Source organism: Ctenopharyngodon idella, chromosome 22 (assembly GCF_019924925.1).
Source record: "Ctenopharyngodon idella isolate HZGC_01 chromosome 22, HZGC01, whole genome shotgun sequence".
NCBI classification, from domain to species: domain Eukaryota; kingdom Metazoa; phylum Chordata; class Actinopteri; order Cypriniformes; family Xenocyprididae; genus Ctenopharyngodon; species Ctenopharyngodon idella.
The window spans coordinates 18,849,550-18,874,974 of NC_067241.1; the positions used below are offsets into that span (position 1 = coordinate 18,849,550).

At 37.5% G+C, this 25,425-nt stretch overlaps 1 protein-coding gene across 3 annotated transcripts in view; it reads left to right on the plus strand.

Annotated features, from left to right (window-relative positions):
• Positions 1 to 25,425, plus strand: part of arhgef25a (Rho guanine nucleotide exchange factor (GEF) 25a) — an 85,673-nt gene that overhangs the window by 45,471 nt on the left and 14,777 nt on the right. For all 3 annotated transcript variants that reach the window (XM_051880436.1, XM_051880439.1, XM_051880438.1), the window contains 7 exons: positions 9,368 to 9,678; positions 10,341 to 10,451; positions 18,559 to 18,683; positions 20,590 to 20,656; positions 21,032 to 21,135; positions 21,302 to 21,371; positions 24,343 to 24,432. In XM_051880436.1, coding sequence (XP_051736396.1) covers positions 9,368 to 9,678; positions 10,341 to 10,451; positions 18,559 to 18,683; positions 20,590 to 20,656; positions 21,032 to 21,135; positions 21,302 to 21,371; positions 24,343 to 24,432 — 878 coding nt within the window. The remainder of the gene's footprint in view (positions 1 to 9,367; positions 9,679 to 10,340; positions 10,452 to 18,558; positions 18,684 to 20,589; positions 20,657 to 21,031; positions 21,136 to 21,301; positions 21,372 to 24,342; positions 24,433 to 25,425) is intronic.

Sequence of the window (25,425 nt, forward strand, 5' to 3'; positions counted from 1 at the left end):
TTTTTCCCCAAATAATGTCCTCGCTACAGTACATAACATCGTTATATTTTCCAAAGCCTTTTCCATTGAAGTTCCACTCAACACATGGCATCTTGTTATCTACAAATTACAGTGTTTATATTACAGTCCATATCCACCTGAGATTGTAAACAAAATACTTATGTAATTGGATCTCTACCTTTTCCCGTCCTATATGAAGAAAGCATCAGGTGCAGATGTAGTGACTCCACCCCTGTCCAAATGCAGTGACTGTGGCTGTGCCAAACAAAAGCTGACTAAAGATCTGCAGGTCTCCAGAGGCCAGAGCCTCCCTGAAAACTGCCGCCCATTAGAGTCAACACACTCCCTCCTGCAGCGCGGCTGCATCAGCACTCTACCACAGCCAATCAATAAGTGGAAATGGAGCCCAAATTCCTGGAAAGGTGGACTCCAAAACACACTAGTCTTCACATGCACGCATTATCACAAACTACAGGAGCTCCAGCAGTTACATACCTTTATGGCTAATGAGATTCTTTAGTTTTTTGAGCTGTATATGTATTACATAAGGCAAATATATTGAAATGACATTATCAGTATCACTATCATCATTCATATTACCACTCACATTCTCATTTGTTATAAGCACAAACTTCACAAATTTAGTAAGGTTTATGCTTTCAAGAAAAACTCAGGATACATTATATAAAACCAAATGTCAATATCTTATTCAGTGTTGCCAAGTCCACAGTTTTCCTGCAGAATTGGGCTACTTTTACACTGTTGCTGCGGGTTGTTTTTTTGACCAAGGACCTCGATTTTTACCCCCTTGCAACATGGTTTTTACCAGGGTATTCCACCCTGGAATGTAATTTTTACCTCTGGAATGCAATTGGGCTAGTTTTGGCCGTGATTGGGCGGGTTTTCAATAGCAGTTGGGCTGATTTTTTTGTTTCGCAAACCTGGCAACCCAGATCTTATTGACTGCTGATGTTTAAATATTTTTAAATTATTATATTAATTATATTATGTGCCCATATAGAGTCCACTATTGATATTACTAAATTAATACAGATTTTAATTCAATGAAACATCATTTTGAATTTAAAGGTTTGAATTGTTGAATCGATGATTGAATTTAATGTTTCTCTTTAGCTTTATTGAAACTAAAAACTTTATTTTGAAGTTTTGAAGTCCCAGATTTTCCATATTGCTCTCAAGCGTTTTGCTTTGATCATCATTAAGGACTAAATGTATGCCTCGTCCTCAGATAATAGAGTCTGAGAAGTTTTTAAGAAGTGACTTAGAATCTGCATTATCCCAGATTGTGAAGCCCAGAAAAGGGAACAATCCCTTCTGTTGCACCAGACTTATTATAAAGACAGGGCTCAAGAGAGAGTGAGAGAGAAGGAAGAGAGATTTAGAAGAAGGAAAAGGATTGCGGAGCCAGAATTGGAAGAACAGCACAGCATTAGCTGATCACTGGGGACGAGGGGAGCTCAGGCTTAATATTTTGCTTAATTCAGATTTTAATTATCAATTTTGTTGAACGGTGCGGTGGCAGCATTATCAAAATGCCTCTTTGTAATCTCCTGGCTCTCAGACACACCATTACAGGAATGAGTTCACACACACTCTTCAGACTGACAGGAGAACGGTTTTTCATTTCAATATTACATTCCCTTCTCTCCCTGTCAACCAATGTCAGTGTGATGGAGAGAGACACACTTAACCCAGTCAGAAACAAATCTAGAAGGCCTTTGCAGTGCTGGAAGGGTATTATGTTAATTCCCCGGATCCCCTTGTTGGTGAAATGCTGGGTTGTCTTGGTGTAGCACAACTCCTGAATCGCTCAGTTTACAGAATTACTCCGTTCAGTGGCAATCCAAGGAAGGAAGGGTGGCATGACTGATGTGACGTGGAACACCAAGACATTACTGGTTATGATGTGTTGGTTACCATGGTAAGGGATACAGGACGTAAATCCTGTTGTTAAACATGAGACAGTACAGATGGCATGTTGAATTGGAATGGGTTTACTTAAAAAAGAAATCATATTTTGTGACTAACCAAAAATAAATAATTACATGATTCACATGAAATCATTTTAAATGACACATTTAGAGATGTTTCCTCTAAAACCCTCCATCTTCCCCAGCTCCACCTGTATAGATCTGCTATGGGTTATTGATATATGCTATTTGTGCAGCAGCACTATGTCTTACTCGCAGCGGCGTATCAGCGTATGTATTGGCAGTAGCAATAATCTACAAAAACAACAATAATCTACAGCAGCAGCAATTGACCATTCGCAAAGACCCGCCCCTTTTAGTTACTGTTGCTATGTCCGTCAAGCCATGCCGATTTCTCGCCACACATCATGTTCTCACGTGGTGAAAAATACATTGCGGAGCAAAGTATTTTGGACAATGTGTCGACAGACAAGACAGAGCAGGTTACTTTTGATATGATACAAAGTCTCAAATATCAAATTTAGTCATTTTTAAAGAAATGTAAACAATATATACCATTTTGTGGCTCTTTAATGTGTCGTGACAGATCGCTGTAGTGCCAGTTCAAGCGGCTCATGAACCGATCATCTCTTCCTACTAGTTCATTTATAGCATCAAATAAACATGAATGAACATCAGAAGGTATGTTGTTTCAATCACAGAAAGACTTCAGTGCACACCATTTTTCAAGTTCAAGTCCACCGACGTTAATCTGCTACTCCCCTGACTACTATGTCGGACAAAATGGCAGATTCGGCGATATGACTGGTTAGATCACCTGTCAATCAAACCCCTGGCAAAGGGTCAATTTAGCAGCAGCATAGCAGATCTACTCCACAAAGACCAAATACAATAACATTGTCATATTCATTACTAACAATCTTCAGAGAGTTGTCATAATAGAAATTAATGAATACTATTTTTGTCACATTTCAAATATTGATTTTATATATATATATATATATATATATATATATATATAATATATACCATACAATATGGGGTATTTCCCATTGGATTAATAATGGAATAATAACATTTTTATGAGTGATTCATACTGAAAATGAAATTGAAAAAAATATTTTAAACTATATCCTATGATTTTTTTTTTTTTTCCAATTCTAATTTGTTCAGTTCTAATGTAAATTACAATTCTGCATCCTACTTTCTACCTCATTCAGAAACTGAATTTAAAAGTCATTCTCTGTTCAGTTCTACATGGAGTTCAACTCTGGTTTGTTGGACTGAGTATATGTGTCGCATGAAATCAGTCTTTCCATAACATACAGATCCCTGCAACAATGCACGAAGTTATATAGAATTATTTTTGCTGTCTTGTTTACAGCCTGTTTTCAAGCGATATGACATGTTAGTTTTTCTTTCTCAGTCTCTTCCTGTATCCACTGTGCCTTAAGCTTGTGTTTGTTCAAGACCTTTTCCCTTCCCTCCTATTTTGAGCCCCTGCTCTTCTCTGTCCATTCATCTCTCCATCTCAGATCCCCTTACACTCACCCCCCACTCACGCTTTCATGTTGACTTTGTTGCTCAGTGCTGGCGAAACAGCCCACCGGCCGCTCTGAGCTGAAACACATGCTCTCCAGAAATGATGGTCGGGCCTGCCTGCAGGGGGCTGTGGGGAATTCTGTTTTCTCTTCCGTCCAACTGAGCCAACCTTAGATAACCATTCAGTCTGGTTGTTTCATGCAGGGTTGTTTTCACTGCGCTCTCTCGTTTCCGTCTCACACAGCTAATGTGTTGTGTAGGCACTCATTTTGCTGGAGAGCTTTCCTACGATGGAGACTGGAGTTTCAGGGGGCAGTGGCTCTCTGCCGTATACACAAAACAGCAGGTTCTTTTTTTGTACTAAAAGGCCGTTCAGTAGCCCTGAGGTCTGGGAAATCCAAAAAACCATTAGGCCCGTTTCTCTGCCCTTATCAACAGGTGACAGGAGGATTCACAATGTGTTTCTGTTCAGTAAATCGGATTGAATCCAGATTATTTAAGCAGTTTATAGTTATGGTTTGGGCTTTGGCTTCTGTTCTGTGTAGTTTAATTAACATTTGAATGTAAATGTGATCCCACTCCTCATGTAAATTAGATTTCAAACATCATTTGTCATTTTTCTTTCCCATCAAAAAATCTTACAAGGGTACTCCTTACGAAAATTAACCATGTTTTTATCATAGTAAAAGTTTAGTAACCATGTTTTTTGGCGGATTGATTACCATTTGTATAACCACAGTTTTACTACAAATACCGTTAAACTATGGTTTGTGTAGCAAAACCATGATTAATTTGTGGTTACCATGGTTTAACTACAATAATCATGTTTTTTTCGTTTTATTTGTAGTAAAACCATGGTTAATTTTCGTAATACAGATGCAGGTTTAAAGGATATTGCATAAAGATATCTTATTATATATTCTCACTAGTTTCTCCTTCGCTGAAACTATCTAGCTATTAAGAGTTTAGAAAATCCTTTCTAATGTAATGAGCACTCAGTCAGTGTCATATTAAGAGGATCCCTCTCCATACACCACCAGCACTTAAGCATAGCTTTGCAGCTTTCGAATCAATTCAGCCGCTCTGTTTACCAGCAATCAAAATGGAGCATCTCTTCCTGCAATTTCAGTCTTGCTGCACAAGGTGTGTGTTGCAGTTTTTCAAAAAACCTTGGCTGTCCTTTTTTGTGCTTTGAGCAGTACAATTCTGGATAAATCACAATTTTTTTGTTTCAAATAGAGATCACGATTCTCCCACGATTCTGAAAACAACTAAACAAAATACATTTTTAACAGTCACTTGTCACAAGAATGTAATTGATACAATCGTTATATGAAGCGCCAAGTTACTTTCAAAAGGTGATTTGCTCTATTTTGATCACTACCGTAGACATCAGTGCTTGTATCCAAGCTATGAACTTTTATCTGTGTATTTCTGTGATAATTTGAATACTTGTTGTAACAGAAATTACAATACTGTGTCGTTGTAAAGATGTTTCATTCCTAAACATGACAACTGCTCTCTCTGGCTCAGCGGCAGCGTGGACACACATTTGAATGTTCCGCTGTGATTTTGTTAAAGGTTTAATAGACACAGGCGAATCGTTTAGGAATAAGATCACGTGGGTGTTTAAATCGAGATTGCAAGCGATTAATCGTGCAGCTCTGCTTTGTTGCATTGCATTATGTTACTTCAACAAATACGCAGATTTTCAACCTGCATGTGGGATATAATGATGGATAATGCATTGTTTCATGTGGGTGTTACCGCTGATTTGTGGAGGATACGGTAAGCAGTCGCTGCCGGTTCCCAACAGCCTTTAGTTCCTGATAACATTCAGTTCCCTGCTCAAAAAAACAAAACAGGGTAATGAATTAGGTTTTGCTTTTTCATAACTGCCACTCTTTCCTAATCCTTCGGATCCATACTGAGTGTGGAATGAAACCATTCCTCTCTTTTGTGCCCCGTGTGGGGAGACAGGAGGAACAGTCTGGCAGAGAGCTGCCCCCCTCCAAGCACACAGCAGCACAGTATCAGGAAAGCAGATTTGCCCTGCTGTTTAGCCAGCAATAAGAGTTATAATCCCTCCACTTTAGGTTCTGCCGAATTCCATTTGGGTTGAGGTCAGCGCCATTATTTCACTGATTATTCCCCGATGAAAGTGGAAAGTTTGTGGATTAGTTCTCGACAGGGGTTGTTTCTCTGTGTATCAGCACAAATTCTAGGTCAGTTCTGCTACACAAAACATTAGCTTAATAAATTAGTTGGACCTTTACATTAACCCTTGTGTTCTGTTCGGAGTCTGAGAGACCCCCAGGCCATTTTAACAGCTGATGTTAAATTAAATATGTTACAATTACTCCTGGGGTGCCCCAGACAAATAATGTTCATTCTAATTCAACATTATTATTATTATTATTATTATATATATTTTTTTTAGTCTATTTGGGAGTAATTTTTTTAGCATTTTCAAAGCAAAACCAATCATTTTTTCCCTATTTGCTCTCAAATTTGTTTTTGTTTGTGTTAGAAAATATTTTGCTTAGCTTTTTTGATAACAGATCAATACAAAGCATCCAACATCCATCATTACCTGTTGACCCCATCCATAGCACTTAAACTTTTTAATTCTTGCGAAATAATTGGACACACACTCTAAAACAAGATTCTCAAACAAAACTCTTTGAAGCGCTTTCAAAACGGTTTCACAAGTAAACTGTTTTCTTGCACAAATGAAAACGGTTTTGAGAGCGAAGCTGTTTGAGACTAAAAAAAGTTTTGAGGAAAAAAACTATTGGTTTGGCTTGCAGTGCACAATAATGCACAATTCTTTGGATGCACAATAAAGTCTCAAGATAACTTTCTAGTATTTTTTTTTTTTTAGATAGTTGTTTGTTTTGATTTGTTTTATTATATTTTTTGCAATGTGTTTTTGCTGGAATCAAACTGAACCCGAACAAAATCAATGTAAGTCACATTTCAGGATAAAATGCAGGTCTAATTCGTGATCATATTAAAGCTGCCTACTGATTTTTCAGATCCCTGTAAACCCTAACGCTCAAATAATTAATTGGTTTTACTAGGACAAACTTAAATTAAACAAATTAGTTCAGTCAAATGAACTTTTCTGAGCATTTAGCACTTTCTTTTTCTTTCGAGTTCACAGAACTGATATATTTTAAGTAAACTGAACTGTTTCATTGCTTTAAGTTTTATGAACTAATTTCTTTTAATTTAGACAAACTTATGTTTAACTGAAACTGGGCTGGGATTTCTGTTTCCCAGCATGCTTTGCCCATAGTACTCGAAAGGGAGAGTAAATGCTAAAATTAAGTGTTATATAATGTTTTTTTGTGCAAGATTAAAGGGTTAGTTCACCCAAAAATGAAAATAATGTCATTAATTACTCACCCTCATGTCGTTCCACACCTGTAAGACCTTCGTTAATCTTCAGAACACAAATTAAGATATTTTTGATGAAATCCGATGGCTCAGTGAGGCCTGCATAGCCAGCAATGACATTTCCTCTCTCAAGATCCATTAATGTACTAAAAACATATTTAAATCAGTTCATGTGAGTACAGTGGTTCAATATTAATATTATAAAGCCACGAGAATATTTTTGGTGCGGCCAAAAAAACAAAATAACGACTTATATAGTGATGGGCGATTTCAAAACACTGCTTCATGAAGCTTCGGAGCGTTATGAATCTTTTGTGTCGAATCAGCTGTTCAGTTTCTGTTAATATGGGTTTTTGGAGAGTTCCCATCATGGTGACAAGTGGTGCATTTCTTAACTTAAAAATTTTGATGCAACCGATTGCCTCAACTTTTTTGAGTATTGCCAGCTTATTCAGGTTTACAGTGAGTATGTCGTTATAACATTGAAATAATTTAAAGAAAATATTAGAAAAATACTGGTTTAGCAATGGTTTGCCAGGTGTTGACACAGCCTGACATCTGGGCACAACACCGTGTCTCTCTGGGCGAAGTGTGTGTGTTTGCGTTTGCGTTTGTGTGTGTATGTGTTTGTGCCGTCCTGTCAGGCAGTGTTTGGCTGAATCAGGGGGTCAAACAGGGGCTAGATTAGACTGGCGAGAGACTGAAACATGTGAAGCCTGTCCTTTCTGCTGCTGATAACCTCAGACAGCCACTGTTCTGGGTCAGGAAGAGAGTAGTGGGGGGCGTGAGGCACAACGTGGAGAGAGAACAAAAAAAGTTGGTGACCTTCCTGTGGACGAGGATTAAAGTGTGCTTCCTGTGCACATCCCCCTCTGTTCTTTTCCCAGGGTCCCTCTGACACCAGCACCGCAGTCTCAGCCTGAGCCTCGACTTTGGGGCGGGGTCTATATTTAGCTCTCCAGGGTCACACGACAGCTTGGCTAACCAATGTAGCATCTCAAAGTCTGTCCTAAACCAGTTTGAGTAGTCCTCATGTGATTAACACTAACCGGGAAGTGTGGCACGAGGCCTGTCTGCACCGGTCATATACTAACACCAACACGTTCAACAATGACAACATACTTAAAGGGTTCTCATGCTGAATTTCTGTACTCAGAACAGGTGCATGTGCACATGATTTTGTTCTTACACTTATACCAGTGTTGATGAATATGTATTATTCAAAATGAGAGGGTTAGTAATTAGCATATTACATTGCAAAACCATCTCCATGAATTTGTATTTCAGTAAACTATAGCGCGATTCATCACTCTGTTTACTCTATCTTTGCTCTTCCTAAAGATTCACTTGCACCTAAATGGAAAGTCAAGTGTGTCTTTATCAAAACCAGTTGATGCACAATAAAATCCTTTGGCCTAGACTACATGTGATTGGTTATTTTGGGTGTATGAAACCAATAATTTGATGCGATGCACATCTTTTTTGTTACTTTGAACTAAGAACTAGTGTCAATGCAATATCTAATTGAAATAATCCATTACAAAATACCAGTTTTTCATAGTTTGGGACAATTTACAACAGTGGCATGTTTAAGATTTAATATGTAATACTGTATGTGCAGAATTATTTCTTGATAACAGAATTTTTTTTTGTCATTTCTAATTAAGCTATAATTTTGTCAAATTATGCTTAAAGTGTGTTAATATTATTTAATTGTGTGTATTTGCAAGACTAAGGGCAAGTCTGTCATTTTTTTTTAATTTGTTGTTTCCTCCACTGTAATTTCGACCAGGATATGAAATGCATTACATAATTTGATGTGGTAGAAATGAAAATGTAGTGAAAATGTTTTCACTACTTTCAAGAAAATGAATTTTCTTATGGTGCATGAATTTTTGTTGAAAGAAATTAATACAATATCACAGTTTTTACAAAAATATTAAGCAGCACAACTGTTTTTAACATGGATAGCAATAAGAAATATTTCTTGAGCACCAAATCAGCATATTAGACTGATTTCTGAAGGATCATGTGACAGTGAAAACAGCTTTGCCATCACTGGAATAAATTACATGTTGAAATATATTACAATAGAAACAGTAAAACTGTAATAATATTTCACAGTATTACTATTTTTACATTATTTTTGATCATATAAATGCAGCCTTGATGAGCGTAAGAAAACATCATCTTACCGACCCCAAACATTTTAATGGTTGTGTATTTGGTGAAAGTCCACAGGGTCAAAAGTCCCATATAAGAAACTACTCACAGGCCTGAAGTCTGAGATGGGAAAAATTCTTCTCAATGTTTCAGCTATGGGCCATATTTAGTGTTATAGTGTGTTTATGTAGAGCGTGTTTATATATAAGGCAGATTTATTTTGTTTTCCCTTGCTGTCGTCCTCTCAGATGGTTATTCCTGACTTAATTCCTCCTCCCTCTCTCTCTTCACTCCCTCTGTCTGTACAGACTCATACTCAGCCGCTGGCAGTGAGGGCAGTATCTCCACCTCGGTGGCCTCTCTGCCGCCCCAGGCTTCGGGTAGTTCGGCCCCAAACTCCCCTGGCTCCCGTCGCTCTGTCAGCACCCTGAAGAAGTGGCTGACCAATCCGGTGCGTAAGCTGAGCGCCGGGGCGACCGGAACGGCCAAAGGGGAGCGGCAGGTCCGCAAACTGGAGGGCAAACCCCCGCCTCCACCCACCAGGAGCAGCCAAGACCTGGGCACCCCGCAAACAACAGAGGAGCAGTTCACCATCCTGCCAGTCATTGACAAAGAGCTGGTGAGGAAAATGTTGTGATGTGGGATGTTTTACTCAAGCCACTCGATATTTTTCATAATCAGTATCAAGAAGCCTTCATATTCTGTGTTTAAAGTCACCATGAAATCAGAATTGGCCATTCTTTTTCTATGGAATGTGGCAGTGTTTATTATAAATGATTTATCAGTGCACATTATTTATGTCTTGCGACAACATCTCTTCTGGCGTGAGGGCGGGACAACCTGTCTCTCACATTAGATCCACCAATAGCAAAACACAATGATCCAACGATCCTGATAGACAAAATCAAGCCCCGCCCTACATTTTTTTCTTGTTCATAAGCTATTTCACTTGGTTATACATCACAATAGGAAAGAAAAGGCTGTCTCTCACTGAAAACATCAGTTTACATCACAGTACAGATGTCTCTGTTTTTCATAAGGCTGTGTGAATTGCACCACACCGTGCGGCCAGCTGCCCACTATAGCCTTGTGGTTCGCCTCTGTTCGACGTGACCTTTAATCACTAGGACCCTCTAACACACCCGCACATCATAGTCACACAGAAAGAGGAATTATGGGTCAGCTCTATTTTGACCTCAGTATTGATGTTTGTGAAAGACCCTGAAGGTTGTGGTTCCTGGTTGTTTTAAAGAAGTATTGTATGTGTGTTTGTTTGTGCAGGAGTGGAGAGATGGCCTGCCCGCTCTCGGCGACTGCGATCCTGGTATCCTGCAGTCCTACAGCTTCCAATCAGACTCTCCACAGGGATCCACCACACTAGGACATACACAGGTAAGTCAGATTGCCAGAATCAGACTATTGGATTCATTTTTGAATACTTTGGTTAAACCGTAATTTATTTATAATTTATTTTAATTGAATGTTTGCTTAAAAAGTGTGCACGTGCTCTTTCTTTAAGTTTGATTCTTAAAGGGGACCTATAATGCCCCTTGTACAAGATGCAATATACTGTAAGTCTCTGGAGTTTCCAGAATGTGTCTGTGAAGTTTCAGCTCAAAATACCCCACAGATCATTTATTATAGCTTGTCAAATTTGTGTGCGCAAAAACACGCCGTTTTTGTGCATGTCCCTTTAAATGCAAATGAGCTGCTGCTCCCTGCCCCCTTTCCAGAAGAGGGCGGAGCTTTAACAGCTCGTGCTTCGTTCGCTCAACAACAACAAAGCTGGAGAATCTCACGCAGCCAAAATGAGGATTGTCAGTAACGGTGTTCAGCCTTACATTGTTCAAACCGGAGTCGACACTGATGGAGAGACTCAGGAAGAAGTTACAACTTTTAGAATGAAACTGGACGTTTTTGAACGGTTAGTGGATAAATTTATGTAGTTGCTGTGGAGTTGATTCAACTCATCCACTAGCATGTGTCGTCATGTTAATCTTTTGTGTTGAATTGACCCTCGTTTGTGAAGCAGTCCGGCGTAAAATGACGGCATGTCAGCAACACTCTACTACAACAACTCTTCCTCTTCTCTAAAGCAGCCCAACATGGCCTCACCCCCTTTATTGTGTGATCTCGGGGGCGGAGTTTATGTAAATTTTAGGGTTAGTGATGTCACTAACCCGGTAAGAAGCTCGTTGTAGTTCCTACCAGCCGTTTGTTGTAGTCCTTAAACAGAGAATTCTTTAAAAGAAAATATCTCCCTGTGCATTTGAGCGTCGTAACTTTGCAGATGTTGTTTATGCTCAAACAGCAACATTACACACTAACTAAAGTTAAAAAAGTGAAATAATAATCAACCACCCCTTTAAAGAATATGATAAAATAGAACATAATATAATTCAGGTGTCTAAGATGCTTTTTGGGGTCACTGTAGGTGTGATCAAGGATTTTGTTTGCTTGCTGTATGTGTCTCAATTAAAACATCAGACTTCAGACCGCCCAGTAAAAGTCATCTGAAGCAGATGCTACTGTACAGAGTCTCTTAGTAAGAATGGATAAAGAAAAAGAGAAATCAAGAACGGAGGTTAAAAGGTTGTATTAGGGAGTTTTTGTCAGTTTGCACAGGGGTCCGATGTGTTAGTATCCATGCTGAGCGTGAGAGAGGCCAGATGGTCATTTGACTGGAGGGTCATTTGTTGCCAGACTCTGTTCTACAGGTTGAACCTTTAAAGGTGAAAAGGCACATTGATCCAACACACTTCTTCTTCAGTTCTTATGTTTGGTTCTATTAAAGCAATAAGTACCAAGAAGTCAAGGTTTACAGTGAATTTAGAACAGCAGAACATTTAGAAAAGCTAAGGGGGTTTTAGGCGCTCTGCATCATGCCTAACAACACCCCTTAGCTTTTCTAAATTCACTATAAATCACAGCTTCACAGGCTTAGTGCTGTTATAAAATGGTTCTCATACCTGGCAAGGTTTCATAAAATAAACACACAGACACAAAAATATAATGCTATAGATAAAAAAATATTATTCTTCAACCAAGCAATGTATTTCTTTAGAAGTGGAATGGTTGCAACACAGATGGAGTGGTGCAGTGATACTGATGTAATGCGGTCACAGATCTATGTTTGTCGAGTAATTTAAACCGGCTTAGAACGCGGCTCAACTAATCATAATCAAGAACTGGAGCTATCCGTTTTTTAATTTGCATTTTCTATTTTAAGACATTTTTGAAAGAAGTCTTTTATACTCATTATGGCTGCATTTAATTGATCTGTTTATTGTCAGCATCATTACTCCAGTCTTCAGTGTCACATGATCCTTCAGAAATCATTCTAATATGATGATTTGCTGTTCAAGAAAATATTATTTTTGTGGAAACCACAATGTTTTTTCAGGATTTTTGGATGAATAGAAAGTTCAAAAGAGCATTTATCTTTTGTAACATTATAACTGTATTTACTGTCACTTTTGATCAGGTTAATGTGTTTTCCTGAATAAAAGTATTGACTCTAAACTTTTGAACAGTTTAAGTGAAAAATTCAGTTGAAACAAACAGTCTATTGCCTATATCCTCTGCCTTAATTTTAGTTATTTCCAAATTTAAATGGTTTTTTAATGTTGGTCTCAGACATATTGGACCCCACTGTATATTTTTGTATGTGCGTGTACAGAGCCAAACACTGCGCAAAACACAAAAGCTGGAGGAGAGAGAATGCAAATCCAGATTAATAGCTAAATCCGGTAACATTCATCATTTCATTTGATCATTCCATCAGAAGTTGAGTGATGAAAGGAAAGGTAATTATGACCAGAGGTGCAGAACAACAAGAGGTGGAGACTGAGCTCTCAAGCACTGTAATTATAACTGGAAATGAATTTAATATGTAGTACAGAAACAACATGAACTTCAGGTCTAGACTTGTAAGTAAAACTAGTCACAACATCAGGTGTTATTTACAAGGATAATTGTTGCAGTATTTACTCAAGTTCATTTAAGTTTTATTCAAATTACACTACAATTCGAAAGTTGGAGGTCAGCATGATTTTTTTCTAATTTAAAAGAAGTCTCTTATAGTCATCAAAGCTGCATTTATTTGATCAAAAATACAGTAAAAGCAGTAATATTATTAAACGTTAATATAACTGTTTTTTATGTTAATGTTATATGTTAAAGCAGCAGTCCGTAACTTTTTTTTGGTTAAAAATTATCCAAAATAAATTTTTGAGCAAGTGCATAACCAGCCAGTGTTCAAAACTATCTCCTTACCTTAGCCCGATTCACAACGGTAAGCTTGTAATAATATTTTCTAATTCGAGTGGTACTGGTGGGTTTCTGCGGGAAATTCAAGCATGCAGCCGTTCGTCTTTGTGTCATTACGTCACGTCTGTTTACATGAAGAAGGAGTCCCAGCTAGTAGGCTATATGGCATGTGGAGGATGCCTCAGGCGGCGGATCATTTATAGCCTTTTCTCACAGCAGCAGCAGCAATAATTAAACTTATCTTGATGGTGGATTGTAATTCAGAAAGGTCCAAATGACAATCATCAGTGACAACTGGAGATTAACCTGTAGTCAAAAGCAAAAGACTTCAGACTGCGGAGTGGCTACAGAAATTGAAATCTACAAGTAATGCTAATACACACTAAATACACATAGTCACGCAGAACAACAGTAATAATAATTTGCACGAGCTAAGTGATCGTTAGATTTAATCACCATAGGCAGCACAATTTATTGTAATGCTTTTTGTTCAGATGACATTTTCCGGTGAAAATTGTTATTTTGGTCATACTTCCAAGACGTATAATCTGTGATTCTGAAGTACAATATCCATACCGATGTGGTGACTGACAGCAAACATCAGATTCGTCTGCGCTAAGGAGCCGTGCTGATGCACAACCCACATAAAGATGCAGGTTTCAAACAGAGATGGCGACAAACTTGCAGACTGCAGCTTTAAAATATAATTTAAAATAGAAAACATTATGAATGTCTTTACTTTTGATCAATTTAATGTGTCCTTTCTGACTAAAAGTATTAATTTGTTAAAAAAAAAAAAAAAACACTTACTGACCCCAAATGTAGTTCATAACATAAGTTAATAGTGCTAATGGTCAACCAATATAGTAAATTCCCCCCCTTAATATCTTATGCAGCTGTTTTTTTTTCCTTACATAGATATTTACATATTCTTTAATGGAAAAAAAGACAAACATTCTCCAGTGTTTATTGGGGTTAGTTACTATTGGTGTTGCTCTTCAGTGTTATGTGTTACTCTGAGGCTTCCTGTCTCTCTCCATGGAGAGGCTGAGGTTTTAGTTTATATCATATTATTTCTGTCTCTGATTCAGCTCAGCTGACAGCCCGCTTTGTACCTGACACCGAAAGATTTGCTGTGGGGATCCAGCGTGAGTTTATTATTTGTTGGCTAATGGAAAATTCCTGAATGAATATGTAAGCGCTCCTCGGATTCAGCTTGTCTCTTGGACGGAGGAATGCAGCATATGTTTATCAAACTGGATGTTTTGTTTTATTTTTCTCACAAACGGAGGTCTGACACAGCAGTTTGAGCGAGGGACCACTGATGATATAACTGTGTGTACCCTACATAAAAAGAAGGTTGGATCACCTCCCTCTGCTCAAGCTAACTTTAACAATTTCCTGTAGAAAAATAACAACGAATATGATCCCAGGTTTTTATTAAAGGTCCAAGTAAAGATTCTGGGCTTTTGGGTGAAGATAAAAAAGGGGAAAGTGCAAGAGGGGGGTTCTCCTGCCGGCTGTGCCAGAAAACATCTGGAAATGATCTGAACAGACCTGCGAGCCAGGCAGGAGTGATCGCACTCCTCTAAAACACACAAACACCACCCCGCACCAGAAAACAACACAACAGTGTAATATAATACTCCAGCAGGCTTGACGGCACGCACGCAACAACACATTGTGGGACGTAACGCTGGAATACAACACAGCTTGATGGACCAATACAACACAATATACACAAGATTTTTAAGGTTTTGTTTTATTTTTTAAAGAAATCACTCAGGCGGGACATATTAAATTGATTAAAAGAGGCAGTAAAGACAGAAAAGAGTAACAAAAGTATATTATTCAAAATGTCTCCTTTTGTTTTCCACGGAAGAATGAAAATCACACATATTTGGAACGAGATGGAACGAGTAAATGATCAAATGATGCAAGGAACTTCCGTTCATTGTAATCTACATTGTTTCTGAATAGACTGTGGCACATTTCTGTAACAAACAACACAATAACACTCTCATAAGCAAAGGAAGTGTTTTGTAAAGCTCTAATAAACAAACAAACTGAAAAAAGTGATATGAGAATAGATGGATGGAGATGTGCTATCCATCAGAAGGTCTGAGTAATGAAATCCTTGTTTTGAGGAGAATGTGTGACGTTATAGTTGAAGGAACTCACAATACATGCAGAAAGAGAGTGAGAAACCAGGGTCCTGAGAATGAAGATAAAGTGATGCTCCACAGGTGACTGTGATGTTAACCAAGCAGCTAAACAGCTTTGGTTAAAGGGTAGATCATATCTTGCCTTTAGTGCATTTGGGAAACACAATAAATAAGTGTAATTGCTTTTTCTGTTTGTTTGTAGAGGTTTTTTCATTCCAACAAAAGGAGAATATGTCTATTGATGTACACTACTGCAGACACACTGCAGGGAGAACAATGGCCAGTGGTTCTTTTTGTCTTTGCAGGTACATATTTATGGCCTTCGCACCTGGCAAATACTAATTTCTTCATTGCCTGTGTTTATATTCAAGTCTGTCATTGATTTCGTCATACAACAGCAGTGATGAGTATGTTACGCCACACAGAGCATTCTGTTAGATGACAGTTAATATTAGATGACAAACGCCAAGCCTGTTGTGGGTGTATTGCCTATATTGTGGGGACCAAAAGGCTAAATTAATATGCTAAATAAGGTCTTAAAGGGATGGTTCACCCAAAAATGTAAAATTCTGTCCGTCATTCCAAACCAGTGTTTTTTTTTAGTATTAATAGTATACTATTACTGTATTTATTAAAGGGTTAGTTCACCCAAAAATGAAAATTCTGTCATTTATTACTCACCCTCATGTCGTTCCATACCCGTAAGACCTTCATTCATCTTCAGAACACAAATTAAGATATTTTTGATGAAATCCGATGGCTCAGTGAGGCCTGCATAGCCAGCAATGACATTTCCTCTCTCAAGATCCATTAATGTACTAAAAACATATTTAAATCAGTTCATGTGAGTACAGTGGTTCAATATTAATATTATAAAGCCATGAGAATATTTTTGGTGCACCAAAAAAAAACAAAATAATGACTTATATAGTGATGGGCCGATTTCAAAACACTGCTTCATGAAGCTTCGGAGCGTTATGCATCTTTTGTGTCGAATCAGCGGTTCGGAGCGCCAAAGTCACGTGATTTCAGCAGTTTGGCGGTTTGACACGCGATCCGAATCATGATTCGACACAAAAGATTCGTAACGCTCCGAAGCTTCATGAAGCAGTGTTTTGAAATCGGTCATCACTATATAAGTCGTTATTTTGGTTTTTTGGCGCACCAAAAATATTCTCGTGGCTTTATAATATTAATATTGAACCACTGTACTCACATGAACTGATTTAAATATGTTTTTAGTACATTAATGGATCTTGAGAGAGGAAATGTCATTGCTGGCTATGCAGGCCTCACTGAGCCATCGGATTTCATCAAAAATATCTTAATTTGTGTTCTGAAGATGAACGAAGGTCTTACGGGTGTGGAACGACATGAGGGTGAGTAATAAATGACATTATTTTCATTTTTGGGTGAACTAACCCTTTTAAGTACTCTCGCTCATGTCGTTCCAAACCCATAAGACCTTCGTTCATCTTTGGAACACAAATTAAGATCTTTTTGATGAAATCCGAGAGCTCTCTGACTCCTCCATAGACAGCACTTTAACTACCACTTTCAAAGTCCAGAAAAGTAGTAAAACATCATTAAAATTGTCCATGTGACTGCAGTGGTTCAACGTTAATTTTATGAAGCGACAAGAATACATTTTGTGTGCAAAAAAACCCAAAAATAACGACTTTATTCAACAAATTCGTCTCTTCCCTGTCATTTTCTGTTTACGTCCAGCGCTTCCGGGTTCATCGTCAGAACGCCGGCTCGTTATTGGCCGGCTCCTGCGTCAGCATCACACGCATGCGTCGTGCTGATCACGTGAACAGCGTCGGCCAATACTGAGCCAGCGTTCTGACAAATTTGTTGAATAAAGTCATTATTTTTGTTTTGTTTTTGCACACAAAAAGTATTCTCGTCGCTTCATAAAATTAAGTTTGAAGCACTGCAGTCACGTGGACTATATCTTAATTTGTGTTCCGAAGATGAACGAAGGTCTTAATATTAATATTTCAGCTTTTATTATTATATTTTCAGTTTTAGTTTCGTTCCTAATTTCCATTTAATTTTTAATAATCCATTTAATAATCCTTTTTTCCATTAACACATTTTTTTTTAATACTTTCCATTTAGTTAACAATAACAACATTGTTCCAATCCTATATAAAATTCTTTCTTTTGTGGAGATATAATGAGAAATGTCTGTTTTTGTTGTTGTTTTTTTGTCCATACAACGGAAGTTTACTAAAACTATTTGGTTACTGACATTCTTCAAAATATTTTCTTTTGTGTGCTGCAGAAGAAGGAAATTCATACAGGTCTAGAATAACATGAGGGTGAGTAAATGATGACAATGTTCATTTTTGTGTGAACTATCCCTTTAAGGACAATCAGATATACAAAGGTATAAAACTGCCCAGTATAAAAACGTGTGAGAATAGATAATAACGGAGTGATTTTTAGCACAAACCTATGTGGTTTCATTCATGCCTGTAGCACAAATGGTGTAGAACAAATATTTTTGCTTAGGGAAATCCTTAAGCATGACTGTGAGGGATGTGACAATGTGTGAGGATTTATAGCATAGTTTATGTTCTAGTTTGTGGTCCTCTGATGTGGTTAACAAACACATTAACAAAGGCAGGACGTCTTCAGACTTCCTCTTTCCGTCTCAAATCATTGAACAAGTTTGCAGGGCTGTCTGCACGTCTATCCTCTGCTTAAACAATGGTGAAAATCAACCAAAACATTTTGAGTTTCTCTGAGAACGAGATGACTTCATGGGGTCAATGGCATTGTGATTCAGGGTAGTGTATCTACTCTGTCTCTGTGGTGTCATGATTATTGGTAAGCGCTGAATACCTGTTATCATTCAGTCACTGTCACCAGCAGACCCAGCATGCTCTTTTCCTGTCACCTAGGCAACCTGAGCTATTACAACAGCTCGTATCTTCCCACCCCGCTCTCTCTCCTTTGTATTATTCCTCTCTGTCCCTGCAGCCATCCCTGAAGCGAATAACATTTCAGCATTATGTCTCATCTCTTATACACAGTTATCCCCTCTGTGTCTGCAGATCACCCCGTGCACCAGCCTACAGGCTGACGACAATGGCTCTGTGTTGACGGATGACAACTCCAGCCAATCATCAGCCACCATAGACAGCGAAGAGGATCGGAAGAGTGCCTTAGAAAAAAGCATGTGTGTGTGAAATCTCCTTCATTTGCAACTCGAGTTATGTAACCAAAGAAATTCTTATTTTAGGCATCTTATGTAACAGAAATGCTTAATTTAGATCTTTTTAATACTGTATTACTTTGAGATTTAAATTGCAAAATTTAACAGAGCACACCTCAGATGTTCATCAGTACACCAGTACGTCATCCCTGATGGAAAATCCAGTTTAAACTAGTAGGTGGTTTATTGACTGCTTCAAGCTGGTAGACTGGCAGGCTGGTCATAACAGATTAAAGGTGTAATATGTAAGAATTTTGCAGTAAAATATCCAAAAACCACTAGGCCAGTGTTATATATTTTGTTCACTTGAGTACTTACAATATCCCAAATGTTTGCAACTATTTGTAAATCGTGAGAAAATTGCAATTTTAACCAAGGCTCCGGGACGTGTGAGGAGTCGCCTGTCAATTGCGTCATACCCGCGTTACCCTCGGTTTCCGGTTTATTTTGTAGAAACCATGGAAACACCAAAGACGCTTTAATATTTACATGTTTTAATAGACAAGGGAACGACTGTTTTGATATATTTATAGACAGAAAACGAATTATTGTTATATAGCTCAACACGTTTAGTCTTATTGTTTAAATCAAATTTTCTTGATTTTTTTGCAAGTACCATGTTTTACCAAAGACTATTTTGTGAAGTAGCTAACATAGCATAATCAGATGCAGCTTTATTTTTAGTAACAGTAATACAGCATTTTCTCCATCATACAATACGTTTTAAAATGAATTGCATGCCATTTATCAACACAAGCCATCCAGTATATAATATGATAATCTAAAATCGATCTTACTGCAGTGTGTAACAGTGTCTCACAGCAGCCGCCGAGCGAACGCACAGAGTAACGTTATAACATCATTTTCAACACTCTCAAATGTATCTAATATGATAAACAGCGCTGCGTTACCTCATACTCATGACCAGAAAAGCGGAAGCGGCGCCGGCGACTGTGGCATAATAAAAGTCCCACTGCTCGGTCCTGCTCTGCTTCATACTACAGTAACGTTAATAATCGCATCCCTGAACATGATTTCTGCCCGAGTCCTATCCCCATTCTTTTCCACCGGCTGTGAGGTGAAGACCACATGTCCCAAGATTCCACGCTCAAACTTGCCGTCATCAAGCTACGCCTTTGTTTTGAATAGGCCTCTAACAGACACAAAATATTACATATTGCACCTTTAAGGTGGTCAGACTGGTTTTTTGATCATGATAGATGGAGGATCATGACCATCTAATTGACCATCTTAGATCAACTAATGACAAAATTGGACTCAATATGACCATCTTAGACCAGCTAGAAACCAACTACCAACTTATAATAGATCAGCTAAAGATCATTTTAAACCAGCTAAAGAAAATCTTAATCCAGCTAATGACTTTCTTAGATGAACTAATACTAAAGCTTGGACCAGCTAATGACCATCTGAACCACCTAGAGACCAGCTAAAGATCATCTTAAACCAGCTAAAGATAATCTTAGACCAGCTAATGACCAGCATGGTCCAAATAACGACGTTCGTAACCAGCTACCTCAAATTGGTTTTTGGAACATAGTGATGGTAGACCAGCTAAAGCTCATCCTAAACCAGGTAAAGATAATCTTAGACCAGATAATGACCAACTAGAAACCAGCTACCATGCTCCAAAACAAAGCTACCAGCATAAAATGGATTTTCCAGCTGGGATATTCACCCATTTTGATAAAACAAGCCCTTCATCTGGTCCACAAATAGCTCCTTGATTATTAATATGCTGCGCCAGTCAGAGCTCTGCTAATATTACATGCTATATTACTCACAGCACATGTGAGCTGTCAGATATTGTTAATGTTTTGAATGAAAGCTGACTACTTCTGTTCTGCAGGTATGTTCTGAAAGAACTGATAGAGACAGAAAAGCTGTATGTAGCCGATCTAGGACTTATTGTGGAGGTGAGCTTCTTTTGGGGGTTGGGGGGGTTGAATTTAAAATATCTATTAACAAATCGCATGTGGATTTGATCAACTCTGTTATGGAACACTATCAGTTTTCCTGTAATCTTAGAATGATTTGAATGCATTTCAGAGCATTTAATCACCGCAGAATTAGATTTGATATATCAACTGACCCGATTTCCTCTCAGCTGTAATACTGATCACAGTACAAATTAAAATAATGGTGCCTGGATTTAAAATATTTGGAATATGATGATCTACATGTTTTTATGAGGGTGATATTTTATCCGTTGAAATGCCTCAGATTTAATAATAAAAGTGTTTTTTATGGGTCATGAGGTGTGGAAGTTCATCATGTTCTGTCTCTCGCAGGGCTACATGGCCACTATGAGTACTAAAGGAATTCCAGAAGACATGAAGGGAAAAGACAAAATAGTGTTTGGGAATATTCATCAGATCTACGACTGGCATAAAGAGTGGGTTTATCTGCGATTGTGTGTATCATGAATCTGACTTTCAGTATATTCCTAAACTGTCCTTTTTTTGGGGGGGGGGGAATGTCTGGAATTTAGTGCATGCAGACTCCATATGGTCTTGCCGATGAGCTGTATGTCTGATCTCTCCTCGATGTTCTGATCTCAGTTATTTCCTGGGTGAGCTGGAGAAATGTGTGGCCGAGCCTGAACGACTGGCCCAACTTTTTATCAAACATGTAAGTCTCTCTATTATTCTCGTTTTCATCTTTCTGTCTGTGCCTAGCAAGACTGAGCAGAACTTCCTCTCACTTTGAGTAAACAGAGCTGAGGTTTTTAACACGTGCACCCATTTTAACACCTCATTTATCCTCCCATCATCCCACTCTATTTCTGTCTCCCCCGTTACTGATACAGCCCATTTAAGACTGTGTATTTGCTTGTGTGTTCATTGGCAAGGGAAAAAGAGGCGGGAAAAAAGGTATAACAAGCACGGCTATGTCCTTTGATAACATTGGTGCTTTACACAACGAGTCTATTTCTGGACTTCAGTCCTACACTATGGACATACACACATAAATAACTCACCAAGAAGAAACAGCACAATTCCCGGTGCCCACAGGCGTACATGTGAAAGACTAAAATTTGCAGATTTACAGTCGTGGAAGTATTTCACAGTGGCAGTAATTTGTTTAAAGCTGCCACATGCTGTGATATAAGTTTTGGTGGTGAATCAAAGTGTTTTGCTTAAATAAAAAGCACCGAGTTACTGTACAAATTGGCGTCTGCCAGCGTTTGCCGCTTTCTACCGTTTAATGAGTCTGAGCCCTTTGGGTGACATAAAAGGCTTGAGGGGAATAAAGAAACTTAGAACACAAATCTAAAGGTTGAGTCAAACTATGAAACAAGCGAAAATTGGCTGGTAATGAGAAACAGTAAGTGAGGGCCAGACTCACTCTTTGTCCTGTCCCCACTCTTTCTTTTTTCTTTTCACAAACAAGACCCCCCTCTCTCTCTCTCTCTCTCTCTCTCTCTCTCTCTCTCTCTCTCTCTCAAATTTCCTCGGCCTCTGCTCTCAGCCCCTCCTTTAACTCATACAGTACATTACAAAGTTGTGAGACACTAAAGTTATGTCATGACTTCCCAACTTCCAGTCAATGATGTGTAATCTAGATAAATTAAGACACTTTGTTGCAGAATCCTTCAGCTGGTCTTAGTCTTATAAGGACATGTCACTGAAGTCATCTGAATCAGTATTGTTGGCTGTTTTCCATTAAAAATTAACTAAACGTATTACATGGATATTAATATATTATATTAAAATATAATATATATTTATATATACAGTCAAACCAAAAATTATTCAGACATTTTTGATATATTTTTACTAGTGGGTTCAGGACACTATAGTTCATTTATGTAAGTGAGGATAGCAAAATAAAGTAAACTGTGACATATTATACACAAAAATCCTTCATACAGTGGACTACCAGTAAAATTGATAAAAATTTAGAACCAAAAATTATTCAGACACTTTTACCTGACCATGTTTTGCTCAAGTGTTATCTGACATAATATTTTCTGACACAGTTTAACTCTGAGATCTTGTCATATTTTATTACCAACTATAGTGAATAAACTGTAATAATGAATGAAATGTTCAGGGTGTCTGAATACATTTTGATTTGACTGTATATTGTTGTATATATTACAAACGACTTAAAAAGCAAAAAAATAAATAAATTTAGTTTATTCTTATATTTTTCTATTGGCAAATAGTTGTTTCAGCATAAATGAACAAATTAGTGGGGTTTATACTTAAAACAAGATGGTAACATTTGTTACATTTGTTAAAATACAAAATGTTTTACAGCAAATGTTTTTATTGAAATGCCAAATTGAGAAATATTTTACAAATATACTATTATCCATTCATTTGTGTTCATTCACAATACTTTATAAGGTTTAAAACTTTTATTAAAGTTAGTTAAATTTACGTGTTAGTTTAGAAAATAACATTACTTAATGAATACTCTAAAAATATTCATTGTTATTTTTCATTGTAAAATGACAGAAATGCTGCTTAAGAAATGAATTTTGTGCGGTGTTAAGTCACACGGTCCATATAAAGCTCTTAGAGTCTATTGTCAGAGCCATTTGACGTTTATCCAATCGGCCTGTCTCCAGGCAACTCAGTCTGTGTATTGAGTGTGTTTATTATGTGTGTGTGTGTGTGTGAGAGAGAGAGAGACGTAGTGTCCAGTTATAACATCCTACTACCTGAATGCAGTGAGAGAGAGAGAGAATGGGGCTCTGATTACATTGAGGATAATTGGACTGAATTATACATGGCCTTCTGCTCACTCTCCTACATCAGTGTTTTGTAATCTCTCTCTTTCTATGCAGTCACAGCACGCTGCTCTTATACTGCAGACAGAGTCTGTTTCAAACTTATTTAAACACTTTTAGCAGCTTGAAAGTTTCGATCAAATCATGATACATGTCCACTGCTGCCTCATGTCTCTCTCTAGCTGCATTTACAAATGTGATCAGGAAAGAATGATTTGACTAGATAAGATACCAGCAGTGGCCAATTTATCAACCTAATAAAAAATAAATACATATTTTTTCTTAAATGTCTTTGATGTATTTCAGTAACATCATGGTTACTGTTTTATCTTATTGGCAACAATTTTCTTGACTGGATATAAGATTGTACTTGTATATACAGTAAACATTGTCCCCCAGAAAATCCACTTTTGGACACTTAAGTCACGCTTACAAATATCTGAATGACATAACATTAGATACAAAATATCAAACTAAGTGGTTTCTGCAAACAAATGATACTTTTCTCAGAACTAACTGCAATGGTGTTTCTGCAACCAGCTGGTGTCAAAGTGATTTTTGGTGGCTACTTGCCCTCAAGATGTCCTAGAAGGGTCATCACATAAACAATGGACATACAAAGTGACTGAATATGGTTTATTTCATTTTTAACAGTAACTGTTTTTTATATATATATAATTTGAACAAACTTGTTTTGTGAAATTTTTGCTTGCTATATTTCATTAAAATAAATATCACTTGGTTTGATATTTTGTTATATAATTTCAAGACATTTTTACTGTGGTTTAAGTGTACATATACTTTTTTGGGTCCACTCTATAACTACTTAGCTAATTCTCTCTCCGTTTGCACAAACTGCAGGAAAGACGGCTTCACATGTATGTGGTATATTGCCAGAACAAACCTAAGTCTGAGCACATCGTGTCAGAATACATCGAGACCTACTTTGAGGTAAGTGTGTGTAAAGAGCAAGCACACAAACACATGCATACACGCTCTAGTGGAGTCCTCAAAGACACACAGGTTAAGCGCAAGGGTCTGTTTTGGTCGCACAGGCCCATCTGTGTAAATATCTCAAGGCAGACTGTCTCGCTCTCTTTCCATTTGCACTGTGTGTGTGTAATAATCGCTCAGTGGACATGAAGGGCCCGACTGACCTATCAATTCTTGGAACAGACAAAACAGGGAGATGCTTGATTGAAAAGTTTGACACTTAATGGATACTTCTCAGCGCTGTGCCAAAACATTTAGAGGTTTGATAGCTGCCATTACTTTAGGGGATAATGGATCAAGGAGAGTGTTTGAGTGGAATACCAGCAAACCAATACATAGCCTAATGCATACTGTGCAGTACTGTATACTACCTACTATTTTTTTTTTTTTTAGTATTTGAAATTGTAAATGATGCATATTTCCTTCAATAGATAACTGATTTTTGTTGCATAGCCAACTTTTGAATTTGGGGGGGGGTGTAAAAAACGACAACCTTGCATCACAATAAGTGTTTTGTGATTGTCATAACATTTGGTAACTAAACAGAATTTCATTAAGTATTAGTGACAACATGTTACAATGTTTACATTGTGCAAGTAGGCTACTGTTTTTATTAATAATTTCACGATTTCAATTTATAAGCTTGCGATTTGATTCCGATCTTGATACAATATTGATTCATCTGGATAAATATCAGGTACAGTAACTACATGTTAATTTTCTCAAAGGAAAAATCTCTCAACTAATATTGTAACATACAGGGAGCCCTGTCAGTTGGTATTAATATTATTAAACATTCAAATTAACAGCTCAAATTAATTTAATGCGGTTTTTATAACAATGTTATAATATTTTTTTAATGATATGAGTAAAAATATCATAATTATGTAATATAGTACATATATTTAGCAAAATACTCCTCTCTAACTAACATGCTATGGTCATTAAATG